We start from the raw sequence: 25,529 nt of genomic DNA on the forward strand, positions 1-25,529 counted from the left end.
GAAGAGTTTGGCAGTAGAAGGTGTGGCCTAACCTAGTGTGGAGAAAATCCTTGAAGAAAGAACAAAGATGAAGGAGACGGTTACCGTGGCTGAGAGGTTAGAGACGCCTCGGCTAGACTGGGAGAGAGACTTAAAGAGAGAAATGGGGAGAACATGCTAGCCTTGGGTAAACAACTAAACAAGAAACCAGAGGCAGCACAGAAAGATAGCTCTGCCAAGGCTGGCTTAGCCTCGGGCTCATTGTCAGGTTTGAACTGCAGCAGGAAAGATCTTAATACTTTCCTAAATGTTAAGTCCCACCAAATAAAATATTTTTTTCATCCAGCAACTGATAGAAATAAAATACTTTTTAAAAAAAAAAAACACTTTATGCTTCCGAATAACATTGATATGGGGAGTACAAATACCAAAGTGCGCATCTTTAGTGAGTTAAAGAAAAAGGACACTTTTTCTCCCAATGCCAAACCATGAGCTCAGCGAACACCTTAGCCTTCATGAGTCAATCTCCCCATAAGTCCCTTTAAAGCGGCCACAGATACTGAGAGACAGCTCAATAGCTAAGGGAAAGGAACTCCTTATTCCGAGATGAATCAAAGGAGGGGTGCGTAGACCAATCCTCCAGGTTTTCCTCTTTCTTTTTACCTCCCTTTATTAACTGAAAAGGAAAATATTATCATCTCAATAGCTGAATTAATTAGCTTTCACTCTGGGAAAGCAACACAATATTATCACTACATCACTTGAATGTGGGCACATATACTGTATTTATACTTATGCAAATCTACCCGCGCGCGCTACGCCTCTGTCTTCCTCTTTCTTGTACATATTCAACAATGCTCCTATCAGAAAAGTCATTTGAAAATGAATGGAAAGGAAATTCGCTGAGGAACAGAGCCTTCCTGACAACAGAAGATGAACCATGGCGAGGACTGGCATTGCCAACTTGGGGGTAGGGATCCCCTGGCTTGTAGAACAGTTTGGTGGTGGTGTTTTCATGGATTGTGCAGTTCTAACGAATATTAGCCACCGTTTTTGTCCTTTATATAGATAGGATCCAGCTTCAGTGCTAGTCCCGAGTCATACACGTGTGTACGCCCACATGCATGTCACATTGGACATTGGTGACTGACATGGGTATCTACTGGTAGTATGAAATCCATGAACTATATCATCTGCCGTTTGACCTGTTTAAGGATCTCTGTGCCTTCAAAACAAGCACAGAACTCAGAATTCTTTATATAGGGCATGGTCTACACAGAGATAGCTTTACATGCACTTATGCTGCTCCAAAACATACATGGTATTCATTCAATCCTTAATCCAGTGAGGTAGTGCTATTATTATTTCCATTCTACGGGAGAGGAACTTGAGTTTCACAGAGGCTAACTTGCTCAAAGTATCATGTAATAAATAAATAAATAATTGTAAATAAATAACTTGTAATAAATAAATCAATTGTAGAGCCTGGATTTGAGCCCTGGAGGCTCAGCTCAAACTCCACTTTCAACCACTATCTTCACGGGTGTTCAAATAGAACAAGGAGTTTGTATCCCAAAAAAATTTCTCAAGACATCAATTTCCCTAGATCTCACACAGCATGGAAAAACCCAGCCCGTAACAAAGATCTGTTACCTTCCCCAAGCCGGATCCATAAAGACTTCCTAGCAGACATTTTATTAATGTTGAAATGAACCAAAATGCTGAGTCATCTGTGTATGTTTCGTTCTTGCTCCTACTGACTTTCTCATTTTCTTCCCATCTCAAGAAGATAGTGGTCATTTTATGCTTGTTGACTTCGGCAAGTCTCCCTCTCACTGAAAGGGTAATTCCGGGCCATCCAAAAATGTCAAAGATGGGTGAATATTTCTAGAGTCAGGAGAAGGCGAAGCAGCTTAGCCAGGAAGAGTTTGGAGAACTCCCCACAAGCTTTGGAAGGGAATGAATCTCACAGGTTCTGTGAATGACAGCCGGCACCCATGACGAGTCCCCAGAGAGGAGGCAGACCTCAGTGGGGGCTGAGGTTGCAGCTGGGTAGTAGCGTACACAAAGCCTCCTAGAAGTTACGTGAGGTCAATCTGTGAAGAGGTGACTTGCCTAAAGAGCTAACTGGAAACCAATCTGTGGAAACACACCACGATTGGAGATGTGCAGCAAAAGCGATGCTTGTGTGCACGCACGTGGGAGGGGGACTGACAGCGTTGAAATACTTTTTCTATGTCAAGATCTAAAACTTGGGCACCCAAGCTTTTCTTTCAGGGAGCTAAGAAAGAAGAGAAAATTAATCTCAAAGCAGGCAAAAAATATTAGAGCAGAGGGGGAGGAGAGATGGCTCAGTGGTTAAGAGCACTGGTCGATCTTCTGGGGACCCAGGTTCAATTCCCAGCACCCACATAGCAGCTCACAACTGTCTGTACTCCTGTTCCAAGAGATCTGATGCCCTCGACAGACCTGAAGGTAAAACACCAGTGTACACAAAACGAAAATAAATAACTTTTAAAAATTAGAGCAGAAATCAATGTAACTTCAAATAGGAAAACAATATCAAAACAAATCCATGAGACTAAACGATGAGTATTCTCAATAAAATCAATAAATCCCTAAGGAGGCTAATCAATAAAAAAAGAGACCAATTATGAATATCACAAGTGAAATGGGCCCCGTCAATATAGGCTCATTAAAAGGAAAACAAGAGAATTAAGAACTCTATAGATTATAATTTAGAGCTCTAAGCTCACAACTTTGATAATTTCAATCAGCATGTACCCGGGGGAAACTGATCTGCAAAACAGGCCTCTCCGATAAAAGAAAATTAATAAACAGCCTCCCAAAATAGAAACTCCTGGGCTCAGACAGTTTCACTGGTTAAGTCTATCAGCCATCTGAAGGCGAAATACCAGCTGTCTTTTCTCTTTGCCAGAAGACAGAAGGAACACTTTCCAGTCTTTTACAAGGCCAGAGATACCTTAAACCAAAAAATACACAAGAGCACACCAAGAAAAAGAAAACTATAAGTTTCCATCTCTTTTTTCCTTTGTTTGCATGGGGTGGGTGGAGGGGGTGCACAGAGTGCATGGGGAAGGTGCGCATGCTTGCTGGCTTGCTTGCAAGGTCAGGGCAGATTTTCAGGGCGAGTCCTGCCATTGCTCGCTGTCTTATTGCCTTGAGACAGGGATTCTCACTGGAAGGTCGTCGTTTCCTCTTGGTTGGCTGTCCCGCTGGCTCTTGGGATCCACCTATTTTCTTCGAAGCTGGGGTTAAGGTTGCGCACAGCCATGCCTGGCTTTTAGTCTAGACGCCTGGGATTCGCCTCAGGTCTTCGTCCTTACAGAACAAGGGGGTCTCACATGCCGAGTCATCTCCCCAGCCCTGAGATTTACTTTACTTTATTATTTTTTTTTTTTTATTTAGTCTGCCTACAATTGTTTTTTCTTTGTTTTTGTCTGGCATTGTGTTTTTGACCCTGTTATATAAAAGATGACGACTTCTCTGGGTAGATCCTGAAATGAATTTCTTTTGATTTGAACCAAACTTTTCACCAATTTGTTTTCAAAATTTGAGTTTACTTCAGAACACCTTGACTCTAATCCAACAGGAAGTGCAACATGCCCCAGGGCCTCTCAGCCTTCTCTTCTAAGGATAAAGCCCATTACCAGCAGCTGTTGGCTGATCAAGACTACCGGCAACAGTAGCTAGACTAAGATGAATTTGCCGTCATAAGTGTCTAGAAAAGAGGCAGGCAGGAATCTCGTCGGTCATAATGAGTAGACTTCTCTGGATTTCAGGGACTGCACAAGGGCAGCATGTGGCTATCCGTGAAGCTGTGTTGAGCCCAAGAGTACTGAAGGCAGCGGAGGAAGAAATCTGCCTTGGAGACTGCCCAGTGGGGCTCAGCGGAAGCAGACACCCGGCACTCCTGCATCCCCAAACACCGCCTCTCAGACCTGGGTGGACCACAGTGGTAGAACGTTCCTCTAGCATGTCCATATCCTCAACACCACAAACAACACAGACGGAAGTGTAGAAAGCACTGCCTCTCGGATGATCAACAGGCTAAAAACTCTGAAAAGCTGTCAGAGGTTCCTAGGAGACCAGAAGGGGAGCAGGCTGCCCCCAGACTCCTGTGCCTCCCACCTCCACATCCTCCTTCACACTGCAGAAGCTGGGCTGGAATACGTCCTCTGTCTTTCCCTCCATGTTGAATGGAGGGAAGGTGATCCAACTATCCAAATAAGAAACGAAACAAAGCAAAACTAAAGACCTAAAAACTAGGAAAGTGTGAGGTCATCCGTGGTGGCCTCCACAGGGGGGCAGTGGTCATTTCATGACAGTTATCCCTTTACTTTGGATTGGGCTTCGGAATCACGTGGACTCCCTTCAGAGGCATGTTTATTAAGCTACGTGGAGCCTGAAAGGATAGAAAGTTTAATTCGGCTGACATCCTTGTCCCTCCTGCGTGCCTGCCGCCTGCTGAGGACACAAAGCCAGGCGTCCTGCTGTGACTGACCATGGCTCTGCGCTTCCTTAAGAGCCATTTAGAGGCCCATGGAGACATACTCTGGGAGCCGCAGCCCGACCTCAGTACCCCTCAGTGGTCTGAGCTCTCATAAGCTAATTTCCTCCACGGGTGGCATCTGGGGGTGCTTGTGGCAGTGGCCCACAAAGTAATTTGCTCTTAAGGGGGAATTTAACCCTTTCCCTCTGAACCATTGCTCACAGGCTTTGTTGATTGGTCTTGTATGTGTATCTGTAACAGCTCTCATTTAACAGGTTGTGTTTGGGGAAGTATCTCTTAATCACTATTATTTGTGCATTGCTTATAGATTTAGGCATTTTCCACGTTTAAGGATATATTGCCTATATGTTCATCTGAAATATCTGTTTCTGTCCACTTAAAATTATCCTTTTACCATTTTTTAATGTGGTTTTTCAGATCCTATTTGTTGGTGGGTAGCAGTTTTGAATCTCTGTTGTTTGCCTTTTTTGTTATTGTTTCTGTTGTGTACATCTGTTAGATACGTTGTCTCCCACACCTGCTTTGCAATGCAGCTGCAAGAACAGGACTTTTTGTCTCATTTTGTTTTCCTCTGGACAGCATCTCCTGGAGGTCAGAAATGTGAAGGGTAAGTACGGTAACGCTTCATGACATTTTACGAATAAAGAATTTAATGAATTCGTTAATTAACCACCAGGAAGACAGTTTTGGAGGCAGAGGGTGACGCCAGTTGGGGAATGGAGAAGAGCAAAGCAGAAACTGATAGAATAAGACACATTCATTAAGAAAATGTAACAGCAGCTCACGCCTCCGGAAGCTTTAGGCATGCGGGGTAGAGAGCTGGATGTCTTCAAGGCAGTGAGTGCCTGCAGTGTTTTCAATGCAGCAGTGCAAAAGCGATGGTAAGAGCAGCAAGCGTGCACTAAATATCTACCATTGGTAGTGTGTTAATTGTCTCACATACAACAGTGATCTCAGTACCTTTAAGTGCAACCACACGAGCGGTTCTCAACCTGTGGGTCATGACCCCTTTGGGGTCACAAGTCAGACATGTACATTCACAACAGTAGCAAAACTACAGTTATGAAGGAGCAGCGAAATCATTTTATGATTGCGGGTGTCCACAGCATGAGGAACTTTATTAAAGGGACGCAGCAGTAGAAAGGTTGAGAGCTCCTGTACTGAATATGGTGAAAAGGAATTGTGGGGCATGATATGGCTTCTTGGAAACAATTTAAGAAGATAAAAGTTACAGACTGGTCTGACATGACGGCACCAAGGTGACCTTTGCTAAGGCAAGGTGGAAAAGCCCTAGCAATGAATTATGAAAAGACCGGACCTATATTTATTTGGGGTCGAGGATGTGTTTATGGTTTTTTTTTTTTTTTCCACAGAAAGAAAATAAAGCTGGATGAGATGACTGCACATTCAGTAAAGGAGCGGCAGGGCTGATGACGTGGTAGCTGCAAACGCCCCGTAGAGGAGCTGGAGAGGAGTCCTTGGTCCAGTCTTCCCCGCCCGCACAGAGCACAGAGAGGAGGGCCTGAGCACAGGGCCTGCCACCACCACTCCACACTGCAGGGGGCCGTGCTGCACTGAGGGATGGATGCTGAGCTGCTTCCTGACACTTGGGACACACACAGACCCAGAGGCCCTGCTGAGATGACCTGACCGCAACGACGACAATTTTCTGCAGTTTGAATCCTGTTTGCTTTGGAGCTGAGATGCAGACTGAACATTTGGCTGTGTTAGTCTTTGAGACACAGAACTCATTTTGATTAAAATGTTGGACTTGAGAACTAAGACCTAAGCTTTCCCCTTAGGGAAAGAAAAATTCAAGATAATAAATGACTAAAACCCCTCTTCACTTAAGAACGGGGCAGACTAAGGGATTAACTGCTGTTCAGAGGCTGGAACTGCTATTTGAAAACAGCAATATCATTGTACTCTTACCCATAAGAAAAGCTTTTCTTGTCTTTTAATTAATGTGGATTTAAGAAAATTGTGATACGTTTAATTGTCGATTCATTGTTATGGTATTGACCTAATAATGATAATATTTGTAACTGAGCTGTTATGAATAGCAGAGCTACTTCATGGCAATCTGTAAATACCCAGCAAAGGAGTTGTGCCAGAGGTCGGACAAGTTAACCACAACTGTGCCTACATGCTGTGATCACCTGATGTGTGTTATCTGCTTACCCATCTGTCTGTCATCATTGCCACCGTTATCTCCCCTATCATCTCGCCTTTCTCCTCCGTCAGCATTATCTTCTCTTTGTAAGCGAGGAGGCGGAAACCCAGAGACACATTAACTCAGCGCAACTAGGAAAGGAATCCTGGAGCAGTTTGCCTTCCGAGTCCTGACCCACCTATGACGTCACGATTCGCCAAGGCTCCCGATGCCGTGAAATCCTTAGACACCTACTTCATCACGCCCTGTGACTGATGCGGATTCCCCTGTATGCTGTGGTTAATAAAGGAACTGCTTTGGGCCTATAGCAGAGCTATAGGGGAACAGAGCTAGGTGGGGAAAACCAAACAGAATTCTGGGAAAAAGAAGGGTGGAGTCAGAGAGACGACACGGAGCCACTGGCAACAGACTGGTTGGAATTTTAGCCAGTAAGCCACAGCCACGAGGCAATACGCAGATTAATAGAAATGGGTTAAATTAATATGTAAGAGTTAGCCAATAAGAAGCTTGAGCTAATGGGCCAATCCGTGTTTTAAATAATATAGTTTCTGTGTGGTTATTTTGGTTCTGGGCAGACGGGACGAATAGGCGGCCTCCTCCTACATGTGACAATTTAGCCTTCCAGTTTATTAGAGTCCTTACTAAATATCACAAACCAGATTGTGCTTGATCTCAACTGCAGTCTCAATACATGCGATCTCAATGTATGAGTATCAGGGCTACTTGCCAGTCAAAATGGTCCATAAACAAAGACTCCATTGGAAACAGTCTAAATCCACTTCATGCGATAATTGTTTCAATATTTTTGGAAACTTTTCCTAAACTTCAGAACTAAGCATCATGCTGGTACATGATCTTATATATAAACATATTCCAAAGGGCAAAGGGGTCACCCATTAACCCAAACAGTGCCATCCCAGAGCGCTACTATCCTCTCTGCGGTATGTGTAGACTATGACAGAGGTCAATGTCACAGACACTGACTTAACTAGGCAAACACAGCTGTTCGAAATTTCCCGCCAGACGCAGATGGGCTTTGGATGGCCAACGTTTGAGATTTAAATCAAAATTCATTCAGATGTGAATATTTCATAAACGGCACTGATGACTCCCGGAGGAAGAACAGTCTAGATTTAATCTAGGGCCAAGCAAATGCCAGTCACTACTTGTCTACATGCACTTGTGTTCAGTGGTTACTTAAAACAAAACAAAACCACAGAAAACTGCAATTTCTCTCACTGTTGCTGTATCTATCGATGACAAAGGAGACATACAGATCTATTAGAATATTTCTTATGGAACTAGAGACAGAGTCAACAACAATAGGAATTCTGCTATGATCTCCAGTTTGTTTCTAAGTTTTGATTTTTTTTTTCTCTTGGCAGGTGTGTGTGTGTGCGTGTGTGCGTGCATGCATGCACGTGTATTATGTTTCCAGTGTCATAGGCTCTGCAGCCTTAAGGCAATCCCAAAACAAGAGAGAAAGCAAGAGCTTTATATACAGAAATCTTAACTCTCACAAAACGCCACAGATAACAGCTTCACTTTCCCAGAGTTGGGGCACATAGAAAATAAAGCACTAGGCAGAATGTGATTTGGCTAGCTTGATATCCGCTGCGTCCTCCTTCCAGGCTACCATAAGGGAGGAAAGATGCTCACTCCCTTGCAAAGCCCTCCCAGAAAGAAACCTTTAGAAGACAGTGCAGAAGAGGAGGGGAGCTACCCCTGGCTCCTGATGTTTCTACTGTCAAGCAGGGTCAGGGAATTCTGCAATGGCCACAGCTGAGCACACCAACAAAGAGGATTCATACGTACAGGACATCAATGTGTGTGGCTTCAACAGACACTCAGCATGGCTCTGGAGCCACGAATTTCAGCAGTTCCTGGACCCTAGATGGCAGCTAAGGTGGCACATTTCTGTGGCAAACAGTCATTGTGGCGCGTGGCCAAGTCCCCATTTTCTACTCTGTGGCCGAGCGGCATTGCAGGTCAAGTAGGCCAGTACTGCAGCACAGCTCTGAGCCTCGAGGTTAGCATAGAACCTGCTGTGGCTCTTCGGACTGCTCCTGTCCTTGTTCCATTCTGCTTGAAATACAAGTTTCTGTTTTATTTCATTGAGTTCTGGCTGCTGTCTTCACTAACTTGATCATTTATAGAAAGCCTTGATCTCTGAGGCATGTTGACTGACTCTAAAGCCCACAGTCTTTTTGAAGAATGCTATCGGGTGAAATCAGCTTTGTATCTTGGGAGATGTGCTACCAAGAGCTGCAGGTTGTAGGGGCAGCGTTGGCTGAGCTATTAGACCTTCCCAGAACAGGTCTTTGCTGGACTCTATTCCATCCTATTCTGGGTTCATTTCCTTGCAGCTCTTTGTCCTTCCCTGATCACTGAGCTAGGGCAGGTCTCACTCATTTTCTTCTGAGAACACATAAGACCACAAAGCAGACTGTTATTGACTTTTCAGTCACTAAAGGCTGAACTCCCAACTCCCAAACACTATATGATACCTGGGGTAGTGTACTCCTGTGACCAACAGCATTTATGGTGGCCATCCAAGAGAGGAAATTAAGGCGTACTGGTACCTTGAGAGTCTGTAAACTCTGTTCCTCCCATGTTCCCATTTCCAGATCGAATCTAGAGGCAGATTGAAAGTTGACAAAAACCCAGTGTCATCTGGGATCCTGCAGCAGAGACATTCCTGCATGCTTAGGGTCCCCTGTGCCCAGCCTAGCATGTTACAGCTGGATATTGCGACACAGTCCTGCAGCAACAGCAGAAATCCACCCCTGACTCGAAAGAAATGCACAGATAGGGACCAGACATGGAGGAGGAATGCACTCAGCACCCCAGGATGTTGCTGTATGGTACCCCATCTTCTCACTGGTGACTGGAGAGTAGCCAGACCATCACCCCAACAGAATAGCTCGAGAGTATTGAGGATCAACCCCACTACAAAACCAACCAATCACTCCACAGCACTCCGCTAAACCTGTTACATGACCACAACTCAGAAGATGTTTGGCAGGAGTAGGGGAATGATTCTGAACCAAATAAAATGAAGATCAGAGCCTAATGTTGAATTAAATCCAATCAGACCAAAGATGCTCCATTTCTTGCCCACATGGTTGGGTGTTGAGTGCTCTCCCCATATTTGCAGTTGGTCCTGGTTACCGGCCCTGATCTTTGGTTGAGAATGGGAGCCAGCAGCCTACAGAATACAACTTGGTCTTCCCTCTGCTGTAATAAGCAAAGTTCAGTAGAACAAGTCCATGGCTTACTCTCTACAGGTCTGCATACGTTAAGGTATGTCTGCAGAATGCAACAGTTGTGGCATAGACTTCCACAGTGAAGACCCTAAAACATTTGTGGTTGGGCCCAGTGGCTCCATCTTCTGCCCATTGCATGCTTGTGATTTGCTGGCACCACGGAGACAAACTATCAAACCAAAATCAGTAGAAGAAAATTCTGCTTTACTCTGCTCTTCGAAATGTATCTAAATCCACATTCTTCTTAACAATCTCAAAGGACCAGGCTCCCTCTGACTGTGCCTTGCTAGCTGCAGTTCTTTGCTTTCCTGGAGTCCGGTGCTTTCCTGGAGGCTGGCTGCCTCTGATATAGCTTCTCTGCCCTCTCCAGAGTGTCTTTTAGGTGCGTGCTCTTAGGAACTTGCCTTGGCTCTCTGCCATGCCCCAGAATTCTTAGGACCTTTTTTTTTTTTTTTTTTTTTACTGGAGTTTATTTATGAGGTGAACTGTCCTGGGTTTCTGACTTTTGATGTTTGATCCGTGGGCTGAGGCAATATTGATAACCTCAGTATCTAAAGAAAGCATTTGATTTTATGCCTTTGGTCCCCTGAGGTCGTCAATAGCTTCTCTGGATCATCTCTCTGGCCGCCTTGTCCTGAAATCTAAACCAGTCGCCCTCAGAGTTTGTTTGCTCCCAGAATCTCATTAACAGCAAGAAATATGACCTAATTATCAAGAGAGTGAGAAAACGGCAAAGATACACTTATTAAGGACGATATGTCTGCGGCTCAGGCTAAATGGAGCTCTGAACGGACCAAGATGCGGCTCTGAGCAGATCAGAGGCGAAGTGGAACCTTCTGCGGTACACAGAGGGGGTTTGCCAAACTCAGAAGAGGCCACGCTTTATTGACCGTTCAAACAGCAATGTCTAACTACCACATTTTATTGTTTCTCTGGGATGTGTTTGTGGTTTTTCTATACTTAGTTTGCACATTTGGTTATTTTCTCGCATAGAAACCTGGTTCCACAAATTGCCGCAGCCAGCACGGGAGAATCACACTAACGTGACGCCAATCAGAGGGCACTCACCTTTGCAGCCCTCGCAGGTGAGCGCGTTGTAGTGGTACCCGGAGGCCCTGTCTCCACAGACGACACACAGCTCATCTCCTTTTATCTTTCCCACCGATGCCGTGGCCAGCCGGGGCTTCTTTGTCACCGGCATCTCTGATACCTCAGTCTCTCCCTGGTACACGGTCTCGGCTGGCATTCGCCTGAGTTCATAGATTCCAGGAGAGTACCACTCTTCCGGTTGCTGGGGGTAGAAACCCAGGTTGGAATAATAGGATGACGAGGAGATCTGCGGTTGAATTTGCGGGAACTGCACATTGCTGTACGGCGAATACGACTCCAAGTCCAGACTCTGCCCCAGAGGACCCGCCTCTTGTTCTGCTAACACACCTGAACACAAGGACCAACGAAACTAGAATTAATGTCATCGATCTAGAAATCAGAGCAACATGTCAGCTCTAAATATATTTAAATACAAACTATGAACATATGGAAAACTTAAAACTATAAAAATGTATTTATATAAAATTAACCTTTTACATTTTTATTATTTATTTATTTTTATTGATGCACTTGCGTGTGCCTGGGTGAGTTTATGTGCACTAGATTTATGCAGGTGCCCTTAGAGGACAAGGTTGTCAGATCCCCTGGAGTTAGAGTTATAAGTAGGTGAGAACCACCGATGTGGATGCTGGGAATCGAATATATAAATATATTAGATCTCTCTCTATATATATGGAGAGAGAGAGAGACAGAGAGAGAGAGAGAGAAAGGCAGAGAGAAAATGTTTCAGTAATAAATCATAACCCCAGGGGAAATGTGCAACACAGAGGACAGACAAATTACATGTTGCTAACATATGAATGAGCTTTTGGAAACTAATAAAGAACTTTCAACAGCCTATAGAAAAGTATAAAAGTCAGAAATGAAGGGCTTTTAGAAACTGCTTTATAAATCCACAAAAATGTTTCTCTTCTTAAAATAAATAGCAAGCTCAAATTAAATCTGTGACATACTCATTTCTATCCTCAAATTGTGGACATTTTTCAGGCGAATGATAGATACTGTTGGGAAAACAAACACGCTTAAAGGAAAATTTGCTCTAATATCCAGCATTAATGTTTTCAGTGCCAGGAAAATTTATTTGAGAGATGTATTTAATTCTACATGAGTTTTTTATACAAATGATGACATTCATTTTCAGCGCTTGTAAGAAAGAAGCTGGGAACACTCCATCAGTAGACGCATGCTTGGAAAAATCGCAGTATTTATGCAGAACTATTATTCAAATGTGCAGTAATGGTGATATGGGAGGGTTCCTACCTCATGCAACTAGTGTTTTCAAAAGGCAAACTGAAGAAAAAAACTATATATTTATAAATATAAAAAATAGTGTGTGTGTATTGTAGGTGATGCAATTTTCTTCCTGATCTTTAACACACCAGATGTTGGTGTGTGTGGAAGATAATATTACATTGTTTTCTGCGGTAAGAAACTGCCCAATGTTTTTGCTGTTTGAGAATTTTTGTTATAGGCATGTTATTTTTTTAAGATTTATTTCTTATGTATACAACATTCTGCCTCCATGTATGCCCACACGCCAGAGGAGGGCACCAGATCTCAGTACAGATGGTTGTGAGCCATCATGTGGTTGCTGAGAATTGAACTCAGGACCTCTGGAAGAACAGCCAGTGCTCTTAACCTCTGAGCCATCTCTCCAGTCCCTAGGCATGTTATTTTAATTATTACAATATAGAAGCAAGCTTTGAGAACGCACTACCTGGAAGCCTTGGTCTACCTGATTCAACTCCATGTTGTTTCTTAATCTCTGGGCAAACGGGAAGTTTCTTAACAGCCATAGTTTTCAAACAATGGGGAAATCGTGATGCAGTAGCCACTGAGATGCTGTAAGGGTTAAATGAGACAATACATGCCAAGTACGTCCTTAAAGGTGATGTGAAAAAAGTGCCCTGAGTTAGAGGTGACATTAAAATACGAGGAATGGCTCTTCCTAAAAGCATTGTCATTAAATAAGATGCTTAAATATCAAGCCTCTAGGTAATAAACACTAGCAGGTTATGAAAATACTTCTATATTTGGAAACACGAGCTATGCTCTTTAGAAAACAAAATCTTGAATTATGCAAAAAAGACGTAAGTAAAAGATAACAGTGTGTAAATACACCTGATTTTTTAACGCACTGACAGAAAACCCTCGAGTAGAATTCCCAGTTTCGTTCCTGCTGAGCAGTGGAACTTGAAGCAAATAAACCATTGATACCCAGTGTTCACACCTCAAGCTGGAGCTGGAAACTTCTCGATAAAGCTCTCTACTGATGGCTGACTGAAGTAGACAGATTCACAGCTCCTGGTCGGAAACACAATCAAGTCTGTCTCAGAATGTAAAGCTTTCTGGGAAGCGGGCTCAGTGGGGAGAGTGTTTGCTGTGTAGGCATGAGGGCATGAGCTCAGCACCCTCTATAAAGCCCCCGTGGCATGCACCTGTGATGCCAGCACCAGGGAGGTGTCGACAAGAGCATCCCAGAAGCTCACGGAGCAGCCAGGCTCTCTGAATGGTACAACTCCAGTTCAATGCGAGAATTAAAGAATAAAGTGGAGAGAGGTGAGTGTCTCCTCTGAAGATGCCTGACTTCTACTTCTGGTCTCCTACACCTATGCTCACATGGGTGAGTGCACCTTCCCCCACACACGTGTGCGCGCACACACAGGCACACGTATATAATCAATAAAATGAATAAACAAATAAATAAAATTTAGAACCCCATGATTGAGCAAGAGCCTGGGTTTGATCCCCAGCACTGCGAAAAAAGAGAAAAACGTCTCATAGATTTCAGAACAGAAGGCAGTGGTAATTCAGTACCCTGGGTAGAACTCGGTGTAGGGAATGTATGAAGCAAACACAGCAATGCTTTCTTCCGTGAAATTTTGTGAATATTCCCACAAAGCAGAATAAATAGCAACCAGAGTCTCATACCCTTCAGTCCAGGAATGGCCACCGAAAGAAATTCTCACTGAGCTTAAAAAACAGTGGTTTCAAGTAATTTTGGAATTGGGAATTGGATTTAGAGGGATTCTGGACCCCCTGCACCTTACCTTTAAAATGTTCTTCAAAACGCTCAAATAGCTGATGTTTATTGTTATTATAACTAGTAAGTAGCAGAAATCTTTATGAATTCCTTCCTAATACCAAGCGTTTGCATATTCTCGTTATTCCTTGCAAGAGCAGGATGAGGTGCCATTGTTTCTCTTGGGTACAAAGGCGTTCCCTGCGCTGCCCCTTCACACTGGGGACAACTCCGGGCTGTTTTCGTCTCTGGACAGAGTGCCCCTGCTGACGTTACTTCTGACTCCTACCATAAGCAGTTGGGATTTAGACTTTGGAGTCTGACCTCAAAGGCCACGCATGGAAACACTCGACTCTCTGGAACGATGTCAAATGCGAGATGCTTCGAAAAGCGTGGGAGCTCTCTGTCTTTGAGATTGCAGCCTTGGCTTGCACATAAAATACAAACAGGCCTGCAAGGCCCAGCGTGCGTGGTTCTTTCTCTTTCAGCCATTTTTCCATGTTGCAGCTTTTCCATTTCTTGGATACCTCGCTGTTTCCCATCGCAGGACTTTTTGCGCATGCTCCCCATACTGGCGGCTTCCTAGGCATAGCTGCTCTGTTCCAGAGCTCATACCCTCGTCTTCACCTGGCTACAAATATCACTCCAAGGACCGCTTTGCGTGGGTGATCTCTGACTAGATCCGAGGAGTCACGGTTCTGATTTAATTAAATGGCGCCTCCAAACCATTCCTTACTACCCTGCCTGGGTCTCCTTTTGCTCATCTATAAAGAAAGGACTTATGCTCCTTTAGTCTGTTCTATCTAAAAATCTCATAAGCATAAGACTTCTTTATGAATATTAGAATTCACAACTTCCCTACAATGGCACAGAAGAATACTCACATATTAAATATTGAGAACACATTCTACACTGACCCAGAAAATGACCGAGCAAGCACACAATCTATGGTATCTGTGCAAACATCAGTTTTCTTCCCAATTTGTCTGTATTAGCTAGCAAAAAAAAAAAAAAAAAAAAATCAGTGCGTCCAACAAACAACAGGATTTTGGCAAAGCCACCTTGTCTAGTCAAGATAGAAGGATAAAGGATGAAATTATTCAAGGTAAAATGTAAGCAAAATCCCAGTCCATTTCTCTACCAAATATGACTAAAATGTCACAAATAAATAAAATGTAAAAGAACTGGAAAGCTAAAGAACTAGATTCGCTCTTGCCTAGATTTTGGCTTCTACTGTGTTCTCTCAAGTCCCTGCTCTCCCCTCCCCCCCCCCACACCCTGAGCCCGGCTTCTTTTCACCACAGGTTGACCAAATTAAGCAACTAGTCCAAGGTCAGAGAACCAATTAACAACAGAGCCTGGACTCTGCGGAACCCAGGGAACTGGTTAACCGTGTCTCTTCACAGGACGGCTCAAGGTCGCGGAGTGTTATTTCAATAAAGCAAACATTCCCATAATCAAGAAACAACAAGAGTCCTAGCTCAGGCCGGTCAATGGGTATCAATATCATATTTATCCCTGCAGCCATCTAAATTTAAACACAAAGCAGAGTTGGAGACGGCCCAGGCAGTCAAATGCCAGCCACGCCACACAGGCTTGAGGGCCTATATTCCTCAGAACCACATCAGCCACAAAGCCCAGTGAGCTCCGGGGATCTTCTTGAATCAGAACTGCTAGTAAATCCCAACTGAGAAGTCAGAGTCAAAGAGGTGCCTGAGGCTCACTGGCCAGGCATCCTGCTTGACAAGCACCACACCAGTGCGAGACCCTGTCATAAGAAACCCCCAAACAACCACACAAAACAAAGGACATTACCTAAAGAACAACACCTGAGGTTGACCTCTGACCTCCTTGTGCATTCACGTGCGCGCGCAAACACATGCGCATGGGCACACGCCCGGGCATGCACACATATACACAAATATAAAGCTTTTAAAGCTTATAGATAATGTTATGCTAAGAGAGTAAAATATGAGAATAATATACAGTAACACAAAGTAATGCTTCTATTCTCAAAGCACATCTACTTCTAACCTTCCACAGTTTGCTGAATAGCCACTGGGCAGGGCGGTGAATACACAGACCGTGTGAAGATCAAGAAACAGCACCTGGAGGCTTTCTAAATGATTGGACCCGAGCAACTTCTGCTGTATCATCGACTATGAGATCTTAACTCCCTGCTCTTAATCTATTATCACAATTTGGGTCCTTGGACAAGAAACTCTACGAGAGTTGAGGAAATCGTTCTTAAATAGAGACACATGGATAAACTCCAGGGGAGTCTGAGAACTCCCAGAAAGCCAGCTTCTAGATTGAGGTCCTTGGCTTTCTGTAGACTCTCACCCAGGAAACTTTCTGAGATGAAAGAAGGGTTCAGTACTTAGGAGACGACAGCCCAGCCATTAGCCATGTGAGGATGCCAAGCATTTGAGACGCAGTCACTAATACTAAGAAAGAGAGTTTTAAACTTATTTACTTCTTAGTCATTAAAATGTCTAATTAAATAGTCATCCGTGGCTGGCGACTGTTGTATTCAGTGGTACATCTCTAGGGAGTTTGTGGACAGAGAATAGGTTCACACATTAATGGTGACACTTCCCCACAAGTTCAGTAGTGTCAGTGTCTGGTGCAAAGGATTCCATTTTTTTTTTCCAGTTGCTTTTACTTACCTCTAACACAATGGTAAACACAGCAAACGTCCAAGGCGTATTTGGGGGCCTGAATTGAGTGGGAACTGCCTTTAGGGTGTTGCTTATTTCCTAAGCCGTGGCGTCTCGGCCAAATGACATGGCTTTATTTGTGAAGTTGTTTGCCGTTCCTGGAGCTAGGCCTCGGGTTGGAGATATTTCTCCCGGCAGGGTCAGCTGATGATTCCTCGGTGAGGCCTGCCCCAGTTCCCTCAGGTATAATTAGTCTCTCCTAACCTCTGTGCACACTCCTAATATAACGCTTATCTGAAGCATGTGTGATCCCTCGTGTTTGTTCAGCCTTATCTCCCACACTAAGCCCGAGGTGGTTTGGGTTGCACAGATGAGGAGACAGGTCTGGACTCATTTCACCCGCACGCTGCTACATCTACGAACTTGGGGGAGACCCTGGATCTATTTTAGCTTCTGTTTCTCTCTCCGTAAAGCCGGAGCAATGTGCTCCCATGTCAAAGGCTGCATGGAGGCCAGACTGAGACGAGGAATGTAAATTGCCTGCTCCGCATAAAGCAAACATTCAGTTTGTTCCTGTCAGGGGGGTGGTCCGTGCACTCTAGGAGGGAAATATCAGATCATATCCCCATTTCTATCATTTCTGGCACTCAGCACAATGCCTGGCACATAATAAACATTTAATAAATGGCTGTTAAATAGAAGGCGGTGGGAAATTTGCTTCCCAAGCCATGCAAGCAATTTCTATTTCTAAATATAGTGGCAGCCACTTTGAACCACTCTTAAATAGAATGGGAGGCCGCCAGGTCTATGACCAGAGGTACGCACATCATTGTAATTATCAGGGAAATGATTAGTATTTAATTTTTTTGGTGAAAGCTTTAAAAAGTGAGTTTATGTTTTGAGAAAAATACTAAGATAATATTTATATTATCCTGTCTTGTCATTATAAAGTATATTTTAGTTCAGAGAAAATAAATATCCTAAACCCAAGTCTCATTTTTTTTTTTTTTTTTTTTTTTTTTTTTTTTGGTTTTTTTGAGACAGGGTTTCCCTGTAGTTTCTAGAGCCTGTCCTGCCAGGTCTCATTTTTATTTCTCTTATCTGCCAGAAGAAATCTGCGGCCACACTAGCTCATGAGATCGGTATTTCTTCTTTTCTGGTTATGACGTTTTGCCACACTCCACAGTTCACAATGCACTTTTCCTCATGACCCTTACAAACACTTCCACATATGTGACTGAATCAAGAGCCCACGAAACAGGCTTATCTTTACTTCTCGGTAGAGACGTCGATGTTTGCTTTCGTCTACTCTAGTTTTTCAGGCTGGCCCCAAGCCACTGGCCAAGCGTCAGAATTCAATGCGGCTGAGGCTCAGCGTTCTAAAAACACGGCACGCTTTTCCTACAGTGTCCACTGACGCTTGTGCTCACATTGGACTGACTTGAAAAGATAACACCAGTTTGGCCTGATATCCCAAGAAGATACTCACGTGCTTAGAACTACAAAAACCAACCTAACAGAATCTCATCCCCAGTCTTCCCAGGTTGTCTGGGCTTCCTTTTGGCAAAGACCTACGGCTTTAACCCTTCACAGAAGACCCCAGATCTCCCCGGCGTGCTAGGAGAGTCTCCAGTGACAGCTGTGAGTAAGATCCTACCTTTAGAGGGCTTCATGTTCATCACGTCGGGGACAAATCCTGACAGCCTGTGGCTGTGGTGAAGGCTCATCTGGATTGGATTTTCTAAACCCTGAAACTGCATCACCATCCTTGGCTTATTCGCGGCAACTGAGAAGGAGACTAGGTAAGAAGTGACAGGGGCCAGAGGTTGTGCGGTTTACTGATTAACCTCATCTCCGAGCAGAATATTTGTAAATGTTTATGAGAAAAGGCCTCCATGCCAAATCGCCTAGTAAGCTGGAAACTGGCGTCTTAGATAAACATTTTGGGGATCCCTTTCCCTGTTTAAGAACGTCTAGAGGGTAGATTTCCATTCACTGCCTCGAATACTGGTTGGCAGTCAAATGTCACACTCTGGATCTTTCATTTGTTCCCAGGATGCATTTGTGATATCAGGAGCATTAAAGAATAATACTTCACAGTTGGCTCTGGAAGCCTATTGACCTGGCCACATTTGTTTGTATCTATGTGGAGAACTATGTCCCACCCACATTCTGGTTCATCTGTTGAAATCCTAGCTCCAAGGACGTTACAGTGTGACCTTATTTAGAGGTAAGGTTCACATGGGTTACCTTTATATAAAGAGATCATCAAAATGGGGGGTTAATCTACTATGTCCACTATGGCTTGTGTCCTTATCGGAGAGAGAGGGAAGTGGCAGACACAGAGAGACAGAGGGAGAGACACACAGATGAACCCTTGTGGGTGAGCAGTGAAGCGAAGAGGGACAAAAGACACCATTGATGAGCCACACAGGAAGACCTAGGACAGATCCGTTCCTGGCAATCTCAGGAGCAGCCAATCCTACTGACACCCTGATTTTAGACTTCTGGCCTGCAGAACTCTAAGCTAAAACATTCCATTGTTTGTGATATTTAAGCAGAGACTCCCCTCCTCAAATCTAATAAATACAGTTTCTCTTAACATTTATAAGCTCTGTGGACCATGAATGAATGCATTCCTGACTCATTTTCTGCTTTGATTTCCTCATTTAAAGAAAAAGGATTGCATCTATTTTATGTTATGTCTGTCGGTGTTTTGCCAGCACGTATGTAGGAATGGGTAACACATGTGTACTGGTGCCTGCAGAGACCAGAAGAGGGTGCTGCATCCCCTGGAACTGGAGTTACAGAAGGTTGTGAGCTGTCACATGGGCAATGGGAACCAAACTTAGGTCCCTTGCAAGAGCAGCAAGCATTCTTAAATGCCGAGCCATCTCTCCAGCCCCAATTTCCTAATTTTTAAAGGGTGAATGTTAATAACACAACTCATAGTCATAACTGATTTGAATAAAAGCATAGAAAATGGTACAAGCTCATGTTGCCCCTGCACTGGTACTACAGTTACTGTTTGACTCGAAGCTTGGCTTCTTAATGAAGAGACATAGTTCCTTTGAGACAGGGTTTCTCTGTGTAGCCTTGACTGTGCTGAAACTCACTCTGTAGACCAGGCAGACCTTGAACTCACAGAGATCCACTTGCCTCTGCCTCCTGAGTGCTGGGATTAAAGGTGTGCACCACCACAGCCCAGGCATAGTGCCTTTTAAAAATCCTGCCTATAATTTCTGAATATCAGTCTTAAGACTTTGCTGTTTTGTTTTGTTGTTGTTGTTTGGGTTTGTTTTGTTTGTTTTTATTTTTGGTTTTGTTTGCAAGAAAGCTTTAGCAGGGGACTCAGTAGACTCAGGCTTAATGCCAGACATAACACAACCAGGTATGATAGTAACTTTAAGTAAGTGCCTGAGGTGCTATGAGCCCTATTTATCTGTATTCACAGATGGCAAAATATAGATAATATCCCTGCCTACTTCCTTTACAGGCCTGCTGGGAAGATAACATGAGCTAATCAACATGAAAGCAAATTCAAGAGACAAAGGTAATGCATGTTACAATCGCGGGCACCCCACAGCCTTTATAAGTGTGCAAAGCGAATTTGCATAGTCTCCCACCTTATCCTTACTCCTACCTTATGTCGCCGGGCTTTCTTTATGGGGCCCACTGTCTCCCACCCTACCTTACAGAGAATGAGAAGTAACTGAGTGAGGTTAAGTATTTGTGTATGGTTTACAGAGAATTAAAGCTGAGACTTTAACAACTGACCTCTGAATCAAAATCGGGTGGCTGAGAGGCTAAGGCATACATGCATCATTCCCTGGAGGTCTCAGGGGACCTCAGAAGATGGAGTCGGAAGAACGCAAGAGCAGGAATAAGGAGCTGGGCACGGCAGAAACCTGTGACAGGAACAGGATCCACCGCTGCCCTCTTGATCCCGCAGCAGCTGAGATCTCTAGCAGGGACTTCCATGGGACTGGATCAGCCTCATCTATGATGGAGGAGAAGGGCCCTTGTGCCCACCCAAGACTTATAGGTAGGGAATGGTAGCTGAGCAGAGGATGCTCCTCCCTGAATCTTTCTAGGCACTTGATTGCCGAGAGATTTTCTTCAGGAGTTCTGACTCCTGTAAATCAGCCCATAGCCAGGAATCTGTAAGCAGCTCAGTAAATAAAGACAGCGGGTAGAAGAGAAGCTAACTGGGGTATCCTCAGGAATGTTGGGGGAGGAGATGGAATAGTGATGGGCAAGACAAATGATAAAAATTCATTTTATATACATTTTATGTATATATATATACACATGAAGATTGTGCAAGGCAATCCATGATTACTTATAATCAACATATGCTAATAAAATGTTTAGAAAAATGAGCAATTAATTAGTGGCTCCAGGGAACCTTTGTTCCTAGTAAAAGTCACACAGAAGTCTCCTAACAAAAGATGGATTGGGTCTCTCCCATCTCCCTAATATGACGAGCTGCCTCTTGTTACCCATTCCTTTTCTCTTTCTGGTAAAAGTATTCCATCTGTGACATTAGCCACCTGGACTTAAATAAGCTGAGCCGGCTCAGGAGTGGCACTACTCGTATTTCAGGGTTCCACGTACGGACAGTGTTTGCTACACGGGATAAAGCAGACTCAGGACATGCTGAAGTCCTGTGGGACAGCACAGCTATAGACAATATAGATCAGTGGGATTGGTGGACCAGCCAAGGTACATCAGGCATCTGCTGTGATATGTAGGAAAGGGAACATCCCAGAGCAAACTCTGGCAATGCTTGCTCATCTAAATAGTCTCCCGCAGAAGAGCTGCGGCCAGCACACTGTGATAAAGTCTTATTGAGAAGACTTCCTTCTTTACGAAGGGAAACAGAAGTGTTCTCTTAGCTGGGGGCCTTAAGCATCCGGGTCCGATTCCTTGTCCTAATTATCGTCTGGAGGTCTACTTGCTATTTAAAGGAATGTAAAGCAAATGGTTTGCCATCTTTAAAAGTCTCCTTCCTCTCCATCAGAGAGCAATGGGGATGGCAGGTGCCCGAGTGGAGTGCTGGGAGGAGTAATATTAGCAGCAAGGAGAGTGCAGGCATTTGCTCTGCCTCTGGCTTTGCGGGGAGTGCTCAATGAAATGAGGCCAGTAACTGGCACAGAATGAAGGAACAGGTCTGCCTTAAAATACATAAGACAGCTGAGTATGAAATCCTAGTATTTGGGAAATGGAGCCATTAGGATTAGGCATTTAAGGCCATCCTTTGTCTAGGAAAAGCGGTTGGTAGCTAGAAGCGGAGTCCGAAGCAAGAGAGGGAACCAATGGCTACCACTGCTTTTTCAAGCCAGGGAGACCACGCCCAAGTGGGCTGGTATCTTAAAGGCTATTGGCTGAAGGAGCGGAAGGGGCTCCTGCAGCAATCCTTAGCTACATTGGCCAGCCTGAGCTGTGAGAGACCACGTCTTGGAAAAAAAAAAAAAAAAAAGGGTTAAATCTAAAAGGCACTTAATCATATGGAAAGTATTAGAGAAATGGTTTCTTTGTAATCTGATTTCATGGTTACTATTTCTCCACTTGGCACCCCTGAGATTCTGCTCCTTGTCCTACAAGGTTGTGAGCTAAACCCTAGAATCTAGAAGCCTCACTGAGTTTACCAGGCTATGCATACCTCCACTGAAAGCAGTAGCGATCCATGGCGGAATGAAGAAAGACCCATTTGGTATCTTTCCTTGCCTCGTGTCTACACTCCACAAATAAAATGCAGGGTATGGGATTTCCTGAGGTAGGAAAATTAAAGCCACAGTGAATTATCAAGAACAGTTAGACTGTTCAGAGCTATGGACGACTGAAGGATGAGGAAGAAGCAGAGCTAGGGAGAGTTCAGGGGTAGCTTAGAGTGTATAAGCCCTGGGTTAGATCCCTATCATTGACAGAAAGAAAAGAGAGAACAAAAGCTTCAGTTATGCTAAGTAAGACTTATTTTTTTCTGAGCCAGGCTTAGTTTTCCTTCTTCTATAGACTTTTTGCTCCAGTTCCACCCAACAAGTTGGAACCCTATCATCCCCTTGAGCTGAGCTTGGCGAGATGGAAAAACACTCGAAACCAAATGTCTGAAATACTCTGCGAAGCCTCATCTCAAGACTTTTAATTATGTTTTGGAACATCTGGGCGGTCATGGAACATCTGGGAGAGCCTTTTTTAATTGAGGTGCACAACTTCGGCAAGAATCAGATCCCGAAGTGAGTGTCTGCTAATTAAAAACCAAGCATACCTAGCGGAGGTGGTTATGAACCGGTTAGTGGTGGTCTATAAAGCAAGGGAGAATAAGCAAAGGCAATGGAACGTGGGGACAGGACTCCCTGGGGTTTACCCTCTGCTCCTTGCTGGGCTGCAGTGTGGGGTGGAGATTTGGGGAAGCTATTAGGTAAAATAATACTAATAAAATATGTAAAACATGGGATTTCAAAGCTGTTGTTACCATAGCAACGCTGTAGCGCTAAGGTGAATCAGAGCATTGTCTCCTTCCTTAAGACAACCCAAATTTATTTACATATTGTAGATTCTTTGTGGCTCCTAGAAAATTCTCTGTACTTAACAATGCTGATGTAAATAGCACTTTCTTCTTTGAAAGAGGGGAGGCCTTCTCATCATTTCGACTATTTTAAATATGGTACGTGGCAGCCAAACTCCATATTAATCATAATATCTTGGGATGCATTCAAGTTTCTGAAGCCCATTCTGTCCCCACAGTGAGCTGTGAGGTCCTTCTCCCCTGTTTTCCCTGTGCCCACTTTCCACAGGAGAATACTGAAGTTCGGAGAGTACCGCTTGCCTCTGGTTTTAATTCTCCCAATCGTATTGCTCCTTTCCCATTTGCATGCAGTGTGGCTTGCCCGATATCACAGCACCGAGTGTGATATTGGGACATACTGCTCTATGAACTCAGGGCCTGGGATCGCCAGACTGTTCTTGCCTTTGCTTATTTAGCCCCGTTATTAAAGTTCTTTATCTATTTACTGGGTCTTTCAAGTTCTGTGGTGGGGGGTTAGTTTCTAAAATTTAAGAAAATAAAATACAGATTTTAATTAATCTATCACCTCCTCCCCTGTGCACTGTGCTGAACTGCAGAAAGCCATGGACTTTGCCATCATTGCTTTTTATTGTGCACTAATTACATAAAACCTTGCCTTCTGTCAGCACGGATGCCCGTTTTAAGCCATCAAATTAATCTTTGACCGAGTTTCTGGCTTGTAGACTATCCCAGGGGAAAGGAGATTTATCCCAGTGAGGTTTCCTTGTCTTTCCATTGCTGGGGATCTGCTTACCAGCAGGCTAGATTTCCATCTGGGGCTGGCACAATGCCAGAATGAGTTAAAGGACCCTAGGGAGGTGGGTTCTTGCAATTCTATATCAGCTCTGTTCCAGTTTTTTCTTCTCTCATCTGATGCTAGTGATATCTTTGGCCCAGCTCAACTTTGAGCTGTCTTCTAATACCACAGAGGGAAGAGCAAGGCAGTTGGGGCCCCAGGACCTTCAGCTAATGACACCAGCTATTCAGGATCCCAGCCCTTGATCCCCACTGTGAAATTCTTCAATGGTCTCAGCTCACTCTTGTTCATGGCTTACCTCACGCACGTGTTCTCTCCTTCCCCCTCCCATGACATCTCCCCTCATGCCTAAGGTGCCACGCACAGTCCCTCTTTGAGACTCTAGTCTTTGGAGACATGGGAACTTCCCCTTCATCTTAAGCAAAGCCTTCCCCTTCATCTTAAGCAAAGCCTTTGGAGAGTGGAAGATGCTGGAAGCTGTCGTTAGGAAGCGGTCATTAGTGCCTCCAGCACCTGATACTATGTACTCACAGGAATTTGCTTTGAGGGCGGGTCGCCTCCCCCATACCTTAAGGCCTGTTACTCTGCCCTCTATAATAACTTAAATATAAAATAACTGGCCACGTCTCTAGAGTTTCTACTGCCCTAAGTAAAAATGCAAAGGCAAGACCTTTTCAAGTCCATTCCCGACTTCAAGCCTTTGTGTTTGCTATTCCTTTCTTCTAGAATGTTCTTGAGTCTTGACTTTCAGTACTGAGTCAATTGCCAGTTCTGCAGAAGCCGTCGCCGGCCCTACCATTAAGGCAGCCCATCCCTCCAGTCACTATGGCGCCACCCTATTTTGCTAATAGTTAACCATATTATTTCCTCATACTTAACGTAGTATTATTTTTTAAATTTATTTATGGGCATACTTATCGGGAGTCCATTCTCCACTAAGATCTTTCCTGTTTTATTTTTTGCTTTATTCCAATGTCCCAGTAATTGTTAGTGCTCAACATCTGAACAGAAGAAATGATAGCTGATCCACATTCTCGTCATGAAATTCCCTTGCACTGGGTTCTCAGTACACAGACAGACCACTGAGCAGAATTTCTCTCCACAGTCAGTTGAACCCATAGGTCTCTTGGTCTCTGTGATAGCTTGTGACGCTAGCGTGAGGCATGAGGGTCTGTGAGCAAGGCATCCATGTCCCACGGTCTTTGCACCGACACACGATAGCCTAAACTTGGGGAGGGGGCCATCGTGTCTCTTGGTGCCTTCTGGACAAAAACAAATACACCTGAGAAGCAGAATGAAAGATTCTGTTTTCTCCATTCTCACCGTTAGCCCAAGTATGTAGAGTAGGGTATGACTGGGGCCCCAGAAGGAACAGATTTACAAGGAATGCTTCGGCCCTTCTCTAGAACTTATGGAGGAAAAATAAGAGGAGCCTTGGATGGTTCCAGTTAGCTCAGCAG

General features: G+C 44.1%; 1 protein-coding gene and 1 long non-coding RNA gene across 5 annotated transcripts in view; one reads left to right on the plus strand and one right to left on the minus strand.

Annotated features, from left to right (window-relative positions):
• Positions 1 to 25,529, minus strand: part of Nr1h4 (nuclear receptor subfamily 1 group H member 4) — a 70,756-nt gene that overhangs the window by 28,485 nt on the left and 16,742 nt on the right. For 2 of the 4 annotated variants that reach the window (XM_038314686.1, XM_038314685.1), the window contains exons 1-2: positions 18,402 to 18,510; positions 11,021 to 11,389 (exon numbers count right to left, since the gene is read on the minus strand). In XM_038314686.1, coding sequence (XP_038170614.1) covers positions 11,021 to 11,389; positions 18,402 to 18,510 — 478 coding nt within the window. Of the gene's footprint in view, positions 1 to 11,020; positions 11,390 to 18,401; positions 18,511 to 25,529 lie in introns of those variants that run through there. The other 2 variants (XM_038314687.1, XM_038314688.1) reach the window with 1 other exon arrangement.
• On the plus strand, positions 18,610 to 21,491 carry LOC119803397. The gene is made up of 3 exons (XR_005283643.1): positions 18,610 to 18,974; positions 20,241 to 20,297; positions 20,492 to 21,491. It is a non-coding gene; the product is annotated as an uncharacterized LOC119803397 (long non-coding RNA).

Source organism: Arvicola amphibius, chromosome 17 (genome assembly GCF_903992535.2).
Source record: "Arvicola amphibius chromosome 17, mArvAmp1.2, whole genome shotgun sequence".
In the NCBI taxonomy this organism is placed as follows: Eukaryota; Metazoa; Chordata; class Mammalia; order Rodentia; family Cricetidae; genus Arvicola; species Arvicola amphibius.